We start from the raw sequence: 14,035 nt of genomic DNA on the forward strand, positions 1-14,035 counted from the left end.
AGGTAGTTGAAGTATGATGTATGACTGTAACTGTTTATAGAGCTGCTTACTGTATAAAACAGTAAGGAGAACACCTATGTTTTCTAATATTAATATTTCTGTCTCTTGTTTATACAGAGTTCAATCTATACATGGTATCATCACCGACAGGCTCTTCGTGATACCCCAAGTAGTAACTACCATTACCGCCACATATAGAGCCACCTTAGGAATATTCTATCTCCTTCTCCCCCCTTTATGCTTGCTAACGGGGCTCACAAGTGGTGCCATCGCAAGAGCCTCAGTATTTAATCTCCTTCGCCGACTGACTCTAGATGGAGCTGTCACCGCGGGTTTTGTCGTAGTATTACCCGACACATCTCTCTCGTGCCGGGGACCCTTCCTCACCCATCCAGGGCCCGTAGGCAGCAAACCTCTCTTCCGCACCGGGTCCCCCTTCTCACTGTCTGATTCATTGGCCTCATCAGGCACGCCGTTGCTTGACGCTGGGCTGGAGCTCAAGACAATAATCTGACTTTCAGCCGGAATAGCAAATTGTGACTTGCTCTCCTTGGCCTTTTCAGATTGAGAAAGAGAAATCAGCGGTCTAGAAAGGTCTGGATCCAAGTCGTATGCGGATAACGGTGGTTGCGTCGCGTTAGGAAATAGTTTTCTCTCCACTACTGCCTCTTCCTCTGGCTCTTCCTTTGCGGGTAAGACATCCGATTCATGTCCCTCGTCGAGTTTACGCATCGCTTCTTCGTATTCTGCATCCCGTGCAGGCACAGATTGACTTGCTGAAAACGAAGGCGTCTCTCTCTTTCTCCCGGAACTTTGTGTGGGCTGAGCTGACATGAATATCTGCTCCAGTGATGGAAACGGGCTGCTGCTAGCGGGGCTAGATGGTGTGCTCTGAGACTTTGAGTGACTCTCTATCGGTGTGGTTTCGCGTAGTTGTGGTAATGTTTCGGGAATAATCGTGTCGTGCGCGCCCTCTGCAAGAGAATAGCTCGTTCGTGGCTGTCGCCCACTCGGGACGCTGAACTGCGATGAGGTAATGACCAAGTTTGAGTCGCTCGTTATCGATGCACCGTTGCCACCATCCGTCAAGTTTTGTCCTTCTTCATCTCTCTCCTCCTCTCCTCCTCCATTATCTTCAGACGACTCTGTCTTCTTCGATGCAAGCGTGCCAGAATTCGAGAGGTCTTCTGCTACGGCATCCGCTAGGCTAGGTCCTAGTTCTGCCTCTTGGTCAGCAGCTGTCTCGTCTCCACGCTCTACCCAACGATTCAGCTTTGGAGAGTATGCATTTTGGGGATTGGCGGCAGCGGTCAGCACGTGCTCCGATTGGGCGTCTACTACTTTGGAGTGGTGGTGGCCAATGTGCTCGAAGCTGTTGCTGGCAGTGGATATTTGCACTTCAGACATGGAAAGGTCCAGCCTCGGCAGTCGTTGACCAGACTGTATTGAAGCCGTCTCTAGGTTGGCTTGTGTGCCAAGAGAATCGTGCATCAAATCATCTTCAATAGCAGCTCGCACCTGTCCCGTGCTGAATCCGCTCTCCAAGGAATCTTGTCCCGACTGGAATTCGCTTACCTTGTCATGGGCCGGCGGCATCTCTTCCTCCACAGTCGCTGCTACAGCATCTGCGGAGGTTTGAGCCACTTCATCGGCTGGTGTTTGTTGCAGAATGCGAGGCTCAATCATCTCTGCCCACTGTAGCGACCTGAACCCTGTGTCCTCTTCTTCATCACCCTCTTCTAGATCGTCGGGAACCTCAAATTTGCCGTATACTCGCTCTCCAGTGATCTCGTCGTAGGTCTTTTCATTATCTTCGCGGTCTCGCCTTGCCAAAATGACGTGGACGGCACCGTCTTCGCCTCCAGGGACTATCAGACCAGTAACGGGCAACATCTCTGGTTGCCAATTCGTAGCTTTTGACATGACCAGTTGATTCCATGTAATGACCATGCCAGGCTGAGCGGACGCGGGCTCCAGAAGAGGCAGCGCCTTGATATCCTTGGGCAAAGAGGGAAGGTCGTCCACATCTGTGAACTGGCTGCTCTTGGCGGGTGCTTCGTCATAGTCGAGTACCACGTCTTGCTCGTCCTGGTTTACGCTGCCATGTTGCAAGCCCACAGACTTTCCTTTCTTCTTTTTGCTCTTTTTCCTGGTCTCTGCCACGTACTCTTCCTCAGCCTCATCGTCGTAGTAATATGTCGAGTCATCGTAGGATGTATCGGCTTGGTAGTTTTCCGATGCGCGCTTCCGTTTCTTCATGGCACCATAATTCTGCTGAGGGTCCCAGCGCTGGACAAAGGGAAACGGAGGCTCACTGAGTGTCATGTTCTCATGGCAGCATTCCACGGCCTTGTAGATGATCTTTTCCCTCCACGCATCCGGATCCTCTTTATCGTTATCGTCCTGCGGCTGGTCGTTGGCATCGTCTGCACCGGCGTTCTGTACTCGTGGGTTGACAAGGGGTCGAACATCTTTCATCAGACTGTCGCGAATTTTTTGCTCGTCCGCTTTGTTCGCTGGGGCCTTTAAACCCAGAGCACCAAACACCAGTCGCCGGCCTGCACCCATATCAACACGAGCGTGGCGCTTTGCTGGCTCATCTTTGGGATCCGGCACCTCTGTCCCCACTACATTCGGGGCATTCGTCTTAGTCTCTCGCGAGTCTTCTTCTGGCGCCGCATCCAAAGAAGGAGCATCTCCCATCTTAGCTTCGTTGTGTGCATCGTCACCCGCGTGAGAATCATCGAGAATGGCGGCCAGTAGAGCTTTCTTTCGTGCTAAGAAATCTTCGCCCATGGCGTCCTCTCCAGTGCTGTCTGCCAACTTGGGTGACTCGGGATCCAGTTCTTTCAGAGCCTTGAGGCGTCTCCTTCTAGCATTTCGCTTTTGCGTTCGGGTAAGGCCGGTGACTTCCGCTTTGGCAGGTGTCTTCACTTGAGGTTGAAGTGCAATCGTGGCATAACGTTGTTGAGCTGGTACCAGCACCGGTTGTTTTGACGAAATTTCTTCCACTTCTGATTCAGATTCAGATTCCGACTCGGACTCAGACTCAGACTCAGACTCGGATGCATCCGATTCACTAGACTCGCTGCTGCTCACATCGGACGAGCTTTCGACCTGATCCTTGGGGCTAGTGTGAGCATTCTGCCCAGCATCGATGCTACTGCTGTCACTGTCGTCATCGGAGCTTTCGTCTGACGAGACATCGCTTGACTCATCATTGACAACGGTTATCCCAGGATGATTGCTAACCTGGCCGTCTTCTTCTCCGCCTGACGATTCACTGTCTAGAGAAGCATCGCTGGGGTCGCTTGACGAGTCACTCTCCGAAGCACTCTTCGAATCACTTTCGGACTCGCTCGTGGAATCCTCTATCGCTTTTGCATCGTCAAACTCCGAGTCTGGAGACTTGTCGCCCTTCATAAACCAGCTCTGCCTCGATTTTGGGGCGGGGATTGGAACACCATTTGTTGTAGAATCTTCCGAATCATCGACCTCTTCAATCATCGGCTTTTTAGTTACCCCCTTGAGAGTGTCAAAGGGGGGCAACTTGCCCTGCTCAACCGGCTTGGCGGCGCTACCACTCCCATCGCGACGAGCGAATGGAGCGAGATGAAAATAAGAGTCGTCCATCATTTGATCAAAAGTGCAAAGAGGCTCGCAAAGCATACTAAGCGATAGGTACGCTTTTCTCAAATCCTTGCTCGTTCGGTTGAGAATGTCCCTGATATCTGCGTTCAACTCGGGGAATGCCGTCTGAAATACCGTTATGAGGATTTCCACAGGTACGTTGGTGTAATCTTTCGCAGCTGAGGCAGCTGAAGATGAAGTTGCCCTGCCGAATGGACTTGGAACTTTCCCCAATGGATCTAAGCATCGACCCAGATCTAGGTCTCTTGGGTCATGCTGGTAGTCTGTTTCATCATCTCCCTCTTCGTATTGAGAAGACTTGGAGTTGTCTGCTTGAAGGCTGTTGATATCGGCGCCAGCTTCTTCCCTTAGCAATTGCAGTTCCCTTTCCAGATCCTCATCGTCTTCCTCTTCGTCGGTATCCTCATCCATTTCTTCTAATATATCTTCGACACGGCGTATTCCGTAAGGAGGGCTGTTGGACACTGAACTCGAGTCATTGTCATATTCTTCATAGTCGTCTAAATCCTCGTCATCGTCTTCATCCTCATCATCCTCGTCGTCGTAATACTGGTCCTGGTTCAGGTCGATGACGCGCGGAATTTTGGGGACCATATATCGGAACTGGCGTGCGTCTAGCGGAGACTGTTCTTCTTCCTCGTCATCCTCAGCCCCAGAAGAGACTCGAATACGTTTCCGTGGGGGTAATTCGATGTGAGGACGGTCATGGGGAGGTCGCCGCCAAGCCCTGCCGAAAGGGAGGCCATCAACCAAATGCCGTCCATCGTCAGAGATTTGATGCCGTCCGCTGAGCCGCCGCCTTTTCAAGTCTTCGGTGAGGAGCGATCGAATGCTGATTGAAAGCAAGGTTAGATACGAGAGAGGGAGAGGCAGGTGCAGATTAAGCGAAGGAAAAGGAAAAGGAAAATGAAAAGTACTCACAGGACTTGGTCTTCGTCCTTCAGAATGCGACCAACTTGCTGAAAGTGCAGACACTCAAAGGTCTCGCCCTTTTCATCGGCAAGCTCCACGGCATAGTCCTCAAGGCCCCATTCGCCGCTCTCGAGAGGCACGACCTCGTTGACCTGCTCCAGAACTCTCGCGACGGTGAGGTCCTCGGAGCAGGAACATGGCCACAAGAGCTTGACCTCTGGGAGACCGTGGCGGCGGATCACCAGCCGAAGGCGGATGTCCTGAGGTTGCATGTTCGGCGGCGATGTTGACGTCAATGCAGCGGCATGACGGGTCGGGTTTGGGCTGTTTGGAAGAGGCAGAAAAGTCGAAAGAGGCGAGGAGACGTTGTTCGAAGTGCTGGAGAAATTTGAGCGACGGTAGAAATTTGGAGATGAATCAGTGGAGGTTTAAGGTTTGATGCTGCCCAGGGCTCTGATACCTAGAAAAATGCGCCGCTGGAGGTGCAGCCTTGACGCGCTGTAGAAGCGCCATCAATCAGCTGCTGCTGCTGCCTCGTCCTGCTGAAATTTTAGTGGAGCCGCACAGCGGTGGGGATTCGACCCGTGTGACGCCTGAACTTCAATTGACTTCCAGCTGGAGATCTTATGGCCCCGGGATCTCAAGGCACCGACGGACCGTGAACCAAAAAAAGAAAAGAAAAGGAGTTACCCATCCTGTTTCATGTCTATAGATTTGTTTGTATTGAATGTGGATTTTTATTTATTCATTTACTTATTTTTTTCTCAATCCAGCTAGGTTGTATCCAGATAAATCATCATTTTGGGTGCTCGGCATCGCTGGCTGGCAATTATGTAGGTTTGCGACTTGGTTGGCTTTCCTCCAGCCTATGCAGTCAAACTGGTATATACGTGACCCAAAAACAAAGGTCAACTGACAAAAAAAGAAAACCATGATTTCCATTTTGGACTGGAAAATGAAAAACAAAAACTCCATTTATGCTCCGAAATGCCCGATAGTCGAAACGAAAAAAATAGTACACATCGTCTGCTTCCTCGTTGGTGATGCCTGAACTACTGGGAGAGACCTCCCATATCTAGCATGTGGCCCATCTTTTCGATCTAAACAGCAAGTGTCAGTAAAAACGACTCATTCAATAAACAAATCATTGTTCGTCTCTTACCTTTGTCTTCAAGTAGCCCTCCACTTCCTGGCTTCGGAAGCCGCCCTTGCCCTTCCATGATAGCGGCACCATGGCCACTCGCTCCTTTACAACAACCTCTCGGTTGGGTCCCTCAACGGCACGAATCTTGTCCGGGTTATTGGTCAACAAACGCACTTCTTTCTGTCCCAAATCCCTGAGCATGGCGGTGGCTAAGCCGTAGCTTCGAGCATCAGCAGGATGTCGCAGCAGCAGATTCGCCTCGACGGTATCGGATCCAAGATCTTGCAGGTTATAAGCCTTGAGCTTCTCTCCAAGACCAATACCACGGCCCTCCTGTCGCAGATAGATGATGATGCCGCCCGCCTTATTACCCGGCAGCGCCATGAGTCGTGCAGCCTCGTCAAGCTGTTCGCCGCAGTCACACCGCGCAGACCACGCAGTCTCTCCGGTATAGCACTCTGAGTGTATTCGCACCAAAGGTATATCTGTGTTGGGCGTCTTTTCTTCCTGAGATTCCGTCTCCGATGAAGGGCCGCCCATGCCGCTGGTTGTCCGGCCGGGGTACAGCCGGCCTGTGTAGGCGCCCCGAATCATGCGGTCCAGCTCGGTCTCGCCCTCGCGGGGAGCGTCCAGGGACTCGCTCCGGATGTGATTGCCAAACACAATGGCCAAATGCTCCTTGTTATCGACATTGTTGGTGTATAGATGGAGGAACATTTCGGTTCCGTTGACGGTTGGGATGCGGGCCCGGACAACGCATTGTACCTCGGGTAATGTTTCTAGCAATCTCGGCTTCTTGCTACCACATCCTCCGGTTGCAATCGAGCTGTCGACCGGAATTCCTCTCAGACCGGCGGTTGTAGGCGTCTGGTTTCCCGGGGTGGCCGGCGGAGTGAAGGCTGGTGAGAGGAGAGACGGCGGGGGCGGTTGAGTCTTGGGGGAGTCGATGCGGCTGGTCGACAGCGACAGAGGGTCGATTGGCTGGCCATCACGGCTCTGGGGAGTGTCGACTGCAGCGGTTCGGGGAGAGTAAAAGGAGGGCAGCTGAGTGCTGTCGGCAGCAGAAGATCTCGCATCCGACGTCATTTTGTAGTGAATGGGGCGCACGGCCTGTGTCTCGAGAGCTGAGGGCATTATTAGTGGGATGATATAATGTCTGACTCGACTGGATTGTGGCGGATTGATTGCAGCAAAACCAAGAGGGAAAGGTGAACAGGAACAGGCAGCGTAAATGCAGAGAGAGAGAGAGAAACAGAAACAGCTTGCCGGGTTTGCAGCGACGTACGTACCGTCTTATTCTGGTCAATGCCTCTATTCGCAAAAACAAGCGCGCGGGATTGTTTGATGCTGATTATCAATTTCCGGGCGACGGTCCTCGCAAAATGACTAAGAGCCGGGCTAGCAAAGCAATGCGGTGGGGTCGGCCGCTCGGAGTGCGCAGGTTCGGGAATTCGCAGCTTGTGACGCACTTTTTTGGCGCGGGAAAAGAGAATTGGAGAGAAGGGGTCGTAGAAGCCGAGAGAAGGGGTTCAATGCAACCTGGAACATGCAGGCGGGTCTCTGCAGCGTCTCGCGCAGGCAATCTCGTAAGGATGCAGAATATTGACGTCTCTGGTGCATCTGTAGCAACATGAATTGGTGATACATGCAGTTTGGGAGTACATTATACCTGCTTGGCAGCTAACAGGCATCAGATACTATGATCGATCTACCGAGGTATCATCGATGGATAGAATAATCCGTGACGGGCTTCCCCATTCATTGCTTGGAGCCAACATATCTTCAAACGGACATCCTCCTCCATGCTCCGTCCAAGCCATTCGATTCGGTCTCACTTTTACCCCAAGCTCGCCCCATCTCAATCCCTCTAGTCCGATCTATCCATTTGTTACATATACTCGCCTTATTATCACTATAAACAGAAAACGATATTAGCAATGACATATTTACATACCGACTATAACTCGTCCCTTATCTTATCCGACCACCCACTCCGAGCGCCGAATCCTCATTGTCAGCCAAAGACGTCATCCAGCCACTGCATCTAGCATTTACTTGCAGCTTTGATTGATGGCTTTTTTTGCAGCCAATCCGAGTCTTGTAGGCCTCAGCTTCACAAGCCACGCAAGTCATTAGTAGTAAGTCAATTGTGTCAAAAGAGTAAGTGTTAACAATGAGACATTGAGAGTGTGCTAGTAATAGATCATTGCCAGATTCATAATGGACTTTTTATTGTATGTACTTCTATCATTCTAAAGCAAACTTCTATTGATCTAATGACATTTCTAGACGTATAGAACCAAATCAATTGTTCACAACTTAAGCAGCAGCCTCAGCCTTGCCGGTGCCGTAAGCAATGTTGGTGACGCCCTTGCCAGAGTAAGCAACCTGGGCACCCAGGGTGTGAGGGCAAGAAGGCTGGTTGCTGACGTTGAGATCCAGAGTGCAGGTCTCGTCGTATCCGTACTTGCAGAGAGGATCGGCAATGTTGATGAGCTGGTGGTTCTTGTTGACCCAGCTGTTGGGCTCGCTCATGCAGCTGGCGACGTAGTTCATGCTGTTGGAGGCAGAGAGAGGCAACTTGCCGCCGTGCATGAGATCAGCGCACTCGCTGGCATCGACAAACTCATAGTTCATGGCGATGCCGCCGCCAGTGTGGGGGTCCTGCTCGGCACCCTCGCCGAAGCCAAGGTAGTTCCAGGCATCATAGGAGATGTCGTAGGCACCGCCAGACTGGTCAATCTTGAGGAGGTTGAGGCTGCGGTCGCCGTTGGTGACCTTGACGCAGATGTTGTCGCAGCCAACGCCCATGGGCCAGTAGGCAACACGGTTGGTGTTGATCAGGCAGCCCAGGACACCGACGGAGGAGGAGTATTGCTCGTGGGGGGTGACGCTGGCGCTTCCACTGTTACCGCGGGGGACGGCAACAGCTGAGACGGAAGCAGCAGAAGCAGCGAGGAGAGCAGCGATGGTGGTGAACATTTTGAAGGTTTGGAAAGTGGGAAGCAAGTTAAATGCTTTTGTAAAGAGGGAGTGTATTGAAGTGGTTGTCGAACCGAAAAGTTGTAGTAGTTGGATATGTGTGCAAAAGGAATGACACACAAGCTTCAATATGAAGGAATGAATCGAAGCTGAAAAGGGTATTGAAATGATTGTTTGTGTTGTAGAATGAAGTGAAGAGTTCTGTCCTTGAGGGAGGGATCAACGGCCATATTTATATCCAATTCGACTCTATGGGACGACCCATTTTCCCCCGCAGCTTCAGAGATTTTCATGCCCATCGAAGCTACGATTCCATACGGACCGACGGTACGCTTGAGAGCCGCGCGGGTTGCGGGTCGAGCTCGTTTGTTCCATCTCCATCACAGTGTCTGGAGGCGAGTCGTTCCATTCTCTCGGGACATTCACGGTGACTCGGTGTGGCAACCGACAAGCTTAGTGCTTGTGGGCAACAGACTTCCATTATGGGTAAAAAGGGTCCATATTTTAAATGACGCACCTAAACTGAAGACAGTTTGGACTCAGGAACCCGAATCGACACACGTTCTGTGCCCCCCGATGTGACAGCGGCTGCCACCAGGGGGGGAAAGCAGGTACGCGTCCTAGCCTCGAAGGCTTCCACGTGGTTCCACCTTTATTGTTTCGGTCATCGGTGTTCAACTCTCTGTTTGAATGGTCAGCTACATGTGAATAGTGGCTCTTGATGGATGTCTTGTCAAAAGTCAAACGCCTGCTCTTGTTGTCCGAAGTCGGCTCGGGTGTAGAAGCCTAAACGGGAAATAGCCATACCTTCACCATGCAAAGAATAGGAGAGAATGATGGCCACGGATATGAGACAAGCAAGTACAGTAAAGTGCCCAAGTCTTATTCAAATGTGATATATAAAATCTACTCTAGACATCCCAACAGCAACCAAGTCTAACCGCCATCACGATGTAATTACTGCCATGTCTGTAAGTGGTCGCGTGACCAGCCAACATTCGTGCTTCCCATCCATCAACGAAATAACAAGTACCTCAGATTCCAACAGTGCAATTCACCCGGAGAACTATACCGAAACGGAACATGTTCAGATTTTTTAGGACGTTTGATCAATGAAAAATCTGAACCGGCTGGTCGCCGTCTAACGACAAAAGTGGGTGAGGCGTCGATGTAAAGCGCCACCACACCGAGTAAGTAGCGCCACCATGTGACAACCGAACAATTGGAAACAAAAGAACTTTCAAGGCAACTTCCGAATGTCAAAAGCACAAGTAAAACGCCGCGTCACGTTTCTGGGCCTTCGAGAAGAGGTGGATAAGCGGAGAAGATCCATACAGTAGGTATTGTTACCATGTCCATTGCCTCCTCCCCCTGGGGGGCAATTGCGGTTCTCCGAACGCTTGAAATTTTTCTATTCGCGTTTTCCTACCTGAGATTAAACTCCGAAAGTCAACAGCCTCCTCAGTATTGGACAGTATCCCAGTACTGTGCTTGACAATGGGCCTTCTAGAAGAATTCTTATGAATCAATTGTTCGGAAACTTCCAACATATCAAACACTTTATGTGGACCCCGTTAGACATTTGAGGAGTTCCCCATCGGCTTTTTCGTAAAAAAAGGCCCTAAAACTCTGGTGCCTCTTTTTACAGAATTTTTCGAAACGGTCCATGTTCAGAGATTTCACGCAACTGAGGGAGGTGACGACAAATCACAGCCGAACTGAATCATCTCGAAGTCTTAAGCGGACCGTATTGTGGAGTCCATGCAAGCAATACCGGGTCAATACCCGGTCAAAACTGGGGTAAGTCCACTGCTACTACTTGATCACGATCGTGGAGCCCGAAGAAACGGGGAGATAGCGGTCCAACTTGCGCGATTAAGGGGTTCTTTACCCGACCTGCTAGGGGAAAGGGGCCAGTGTTGCATTCGCGCACCGGCTGCACGCCCTTCTTAGTCATCGGTCGAAGAAATTTCTCCTGCTGTTGCGAAATCTTGACGATCCATCTTCCCGATGCTTAGTGTACGCTTGGATGTGGGTTGGTACCGTAGTTCGCAATCACCAACGTGGCAATTATCTGAGAACAGTGCCTGTTTGTTGTTCCTAAAAGTAATTGAGCTTCTCTTGTAGTTGTATTATTCAAATGATGTTGAAATTAGTCCCTTCAAGAGGCACGGTGTTCTGTGTTGATGATCTCGGCTAGTCCGAGAGATTGCCTTGCCCCAGTACCAAGATTGCCCTGTCTTGGGTCTAAATTGGTGCTGGATCTAACAATCGATCTCAGATCTCGTGGCCGATTTCAATAAAAACAGGGAGGTCCATGCTTTCCAAAGCTAGGATCGCATCGCATCTACCCTCCCCCAGGAAACTATCTAGAGATCGCATGGACATTGAGCAGTCCGTTTCGAACTGCCATCTATAACTAGCCGCAGATCTTAGGTCGCGAACATCTTTCCTTAGATTGCCCTTGTAATGATCTCGGAGTTCCATAGGTGCAGTGTGAGCCGTAGTTGTAACCCCCGGAGGGTATGGTTCCCAGCAGCATATGAACTCGGCAACTATCTCATGTCATAAGATGATTATGCATTATTATACCTATGATCCAGCATTGTCATAAGGATGAAGAAGGAATAGGTGTTGAAAGTACAAGGCGAAAGGGCCCTAACTAGTTGAATGGTCCAGAAAAATGCGAAACCAACCATAGTAGCGCTCGATCTTCCCATCACCAACCCACTTTCTTGTGTTTCTAGCAAAGATCGGACCGTCCCTGAAACAGTCTTGGCAGAAATAGAGGCGTGTGATTATGAAGAACATCCTATACCACTGAAACCACGCCGTTCCTTTTACCTGGCACTATTCTACGTCTCGACGGACACTTCGTCATTTCTCATGATTAGTTCGTTCTCCAGTCTCTGCCTTCTCCAGAAATTCGTCACGCTGATTAATTGCTCATCCATAAGAAACCACCACCTTCTGGCAAAAGCCTCAGTAACCTCCCACCCCATGCCGTCCCACGCTGCGTGACCCCAAACTCGGAACGCACCATCAACCAAATCTTGCGACAGTTTTCCCAGGTCAATGACGTCAAGGGAGCGAATAAGCCGGTTACGAACCCCAGGAAATGGTATAATGTCTATTACCGGAGGATGGGGAATAGTTTTCTGTAACAACGTAGGTTCAAGTGATGCAGGCGCAGAGGAGGTAGTTATGTGGAAAGTCCGGGGGTGCGTTGTGGTGCAAGAAATCTGAAGCAGAGTTGCGTTTGCTATATAAGCAGCAATAATGTTGGTTGACGTTAGGAAAAGGAATTCTTGGTTCAGGTTGAGCGGTGGAGTTTCAGGATAAGGTAGTGAATGACGCGATGTTGTGACTAAAGCTTCAGTTGGCCGAGACTGAGTGGGTATGTCTTCATCAGTACCAGCCTCTGTTATTGTTGCCAAAGGATATGCGGTGTTACTGCCGTCTGGTGATGATAAAAGCGATTCGCCATTCAAGTCGCCGACCAGCGACAGCACACTACTAGATGAAGTTGCTGTATCGGGTGAAGATTGTGTTGTAACATCATCCACGGCTCTTACAAAGCTAGTTTTGGGCGGTGATCGCTTGGCTTTCAGTTGAGCTCCTTGTGAAAATAAATAATGTCAATTTTCCAGTTCATCATCTAGTTTCTCTATTACAGCAGCTTATGAGTTGGTGCAATACTCACTTCTGGCTCTTTGTGAGAGTCGATTCTGGATTCTCTTGCGATCTTCGCCATTGGTCACTTTAGACCAATCATCCTGCGGCCCCAGCACAAAAGGTACCCAAGTGTCTCGCATTGTTGGCAAGCTAGGCTCTTTCGTAGCTCTTTTCTCGCTGCCTGTCCTAATTTGGAAATTCGGTATGAGTCGGAAGCAAATCGGAAGCAAAGCCCAATTGCCAGATGGAGGAAAACCGACCAACTGGCTGCAGCAGCTTCTATGGGAACTTTCTGACAGCGAGATTCTGACGGCTGTGTCAAGAAATAGCGGGGCCTCTGACAGTACTGTAGTTGTTTGGTTACTAATCCAGCAACTTGTCTATTTCCGAGTCAGGAGTACCAACGGAGTCGGCTCTCCATGAATCTTTGGTGAGAAAGGAAAGCCGAGACCCGCTGCCGCCGGTTCCGGTCCAATGGTACGGAGTACAAAAGCAAGAATTTCAGCCATGTTTGCTGTAGTTGCGAGTTGCAAAGCAGACATTTTAACCTTGAACTAAAGTTTACAGTATTGATTACACAGCAATGCGCCGTCTTCGTTGACAGTGAGCCGTTATGTCATGTTTGTGTCTTTGTTAATTCAAACTCCGCGGGAGTTGTCTTCTTACACTGACTAAGGCGGAAATAGAACCGTTTCAATATGTCTCTAACTCCGTTTTCTGTATGACAATGATGGCCCCAATAAGCAGAGACTTTATTACAATGTCGTACTGTAGTGGGTTACTGCGGTAGGTTTCTAGACGCCCTTCGACCTGCGCCACCAAAGAAATCATCTTGTATTACAAGTTTGGGTCTTCATTTTGCGTGCTGGGGATACTCGAGCAAAACAACATTATAGATAATTTCAGATGGTACAAAGAGAAACTAAATTTTCTTTTTATAAGAAAAACTACAATTTAAATAAATCACAAAATAGCACTATTGACGCTATATGTATCCATATATCCTGCCTAGACAATCATTGCTGGCGTCTTGTAGGTGTTTAGAGCCAATCAAAGTAACAACTTGCCATCTTGAACCACAGCCAATTCGTCTCCTACAGAAAACTGCACCGACGTGACGTCCGCAAATTCAGCTACGTCGGCATTCAAACTCTCATTGTGAGCAGGATCGGCAAAGAACGCAGCCAAGTCTTTAGCAGTTGGAAATATGAGAGTGGTGATGCCATCAATCTCAGCGATGGGAAAGTGCGGTGCGAGCTGGGGACCGAGCTCTTCCTTGAACTTGGTTGCCAAAGTGTCCGTAAGATGATGCTTTATTGATTTCTTAAAGTCAGCCAACGCAATCTCTGTTACATAGTCATCTCATCTCCGATCATGCATACCTGTAAGTAGGAGATGCCGTTATGCTTCACCACAACTGGCCCAGCCAGTGTTCCGTGACGAGCAAATCGACGAGAGAATTCTTCCTTCGTCAAGCCTTCCTTTCTTCTTGCTGAGACAGTTGCTCTCCACACACCACTAAGGGGGATAGAAGCACTCTTGTTGTCGCTCATGTTAGGGGATGAATATATAAATTGTGTAAAACGGAGGAATTGAGTTGTTGATTTGCAAAAGTTGTTAATCTTGAGTTTTTGATCTTACAATGCTTCGAGGAGAGATTTCCAGGTTTTA

General features: G+C 49.7%; 5 protein-coding genes across 5 annotated transcripts; all 5 read right to left on the bottom strand.

The window, feature by feature from the left end:
* Nucleotides 1-216: 216 nt before the first annotated feature.
* M431DRAFT_494674 (hypothetical protein) lies at nt 217-4,835 on the bottom strand (the record flags this gene model as incomplete). Its single annotated transcript, XM_024917277.1, has 2 exons — nt 217-4,483; nt 4,573-4,835. The coding sequence occupies 2 exons, from the start codon at nt 4,833-4,835 to the stop codon at nt 217-219; spliced, it is 4,530 nt and encodes a 1,509-aa protein (XP_024774116.1).
* A 780-nt stretch (nt 4,836-5,615) lies between these two features.
* M431DRAFT_85939 (hypothetical protein) lies at nt 5,616-6,793 on the bottom strand (the record flags this gene model as incomplete). The annotated part of the gene is made up of 2 exons (XM_024923619.1): nt 5,616-5,663; nt 5,726-6,793. The coding sequence occupies 2 exons, from the start codon at nt 6,791-6,793 to the stop codon at nt 5,616-5,618; spliced, it is 1,116 nt and encodes a 371-aa protein (XP_024774117.1).
* Nucleotides 6,794-7,817: 1,024 nt separating this feature from the next.
* M431DRAFT_507889 (hypothetical protein) lies at nt 7,818-8,982 on the bottom strand. The gene is made up of 3 exons (XM_024919038.1): nt 7,997-8,982; nt 7,921-7,941; nt 7,818-7,867 (listed from the first exon to the last, which is right to left on the bottom strand). Exon 1 carries the CDS (start codon nt 8,687-8,689, stop codon nt 8,027-8,029), a length of 663 nt encoding a protein of 220 aa, XP_024774118.1. The 5' UTR covers nt 8,690-8,982; the 3' UTR covers nt 7,818-7,867; nt 7,921-7,941; nt 7,997-8,026.
* Nucleotides 8,983-11,544: 2,562 nt separating this feature from the next.
* M431DRAFT_494677 (hypothetical protein) lies at nt 11,545-12,504 on the bottom strand (the record flags this gene model as incomplete). Its single annotated transcript, XM_024917278.1, has 2 exons — nt 11,545-12,308; nt 12,393-12,504. 2 exons carry the CDS (start codon nt 12,502-12,504, stop codon nt 11,545-11,547), a joined length of 876 nt encoding a protein of 291 aa, XP_024774119.1.
* A 910-nt stretch (nt 12,505-13,414) lies between these two features.
* Nucleotides 13,415-13,917, bottom strand: M431DRAFT_481676 (hypothetical protein; the record flags this gene model as incomplete). The annotated part of the gene is made up of 2 exons (XM_024915975.1): nt 13,415-13,675; nt 13,747-13,917. The coding sequence occupies 2 exons, from the start codon at nt 13,915-13,917 to the stop codon at nt 13,415-13,417; spliced, it is 432 nt and encodes a 143-aa protein (XP_024774120.1).
* Between the last annotated feature and the right edge of the window lie 118 nt (nt 13,918-14,035).

The sequence above is a fragment of the Trichoderma harzianum genome, assembly GCF_003025095.1.
Source record: "Trichoderma harzianum CBS 226.95 unplaced genomic scaffold M431scaffold_6, whole genome shotgun sequence".
In the NCBI taxonomy this organism is placed as follows: domain Eukaryota; kingdom Fungi; phylum Ascomycota; class Sordariomycetes; order Hypocreales; family Hypocreaceae; genus Trichoderma; species Trichoderma harzianum.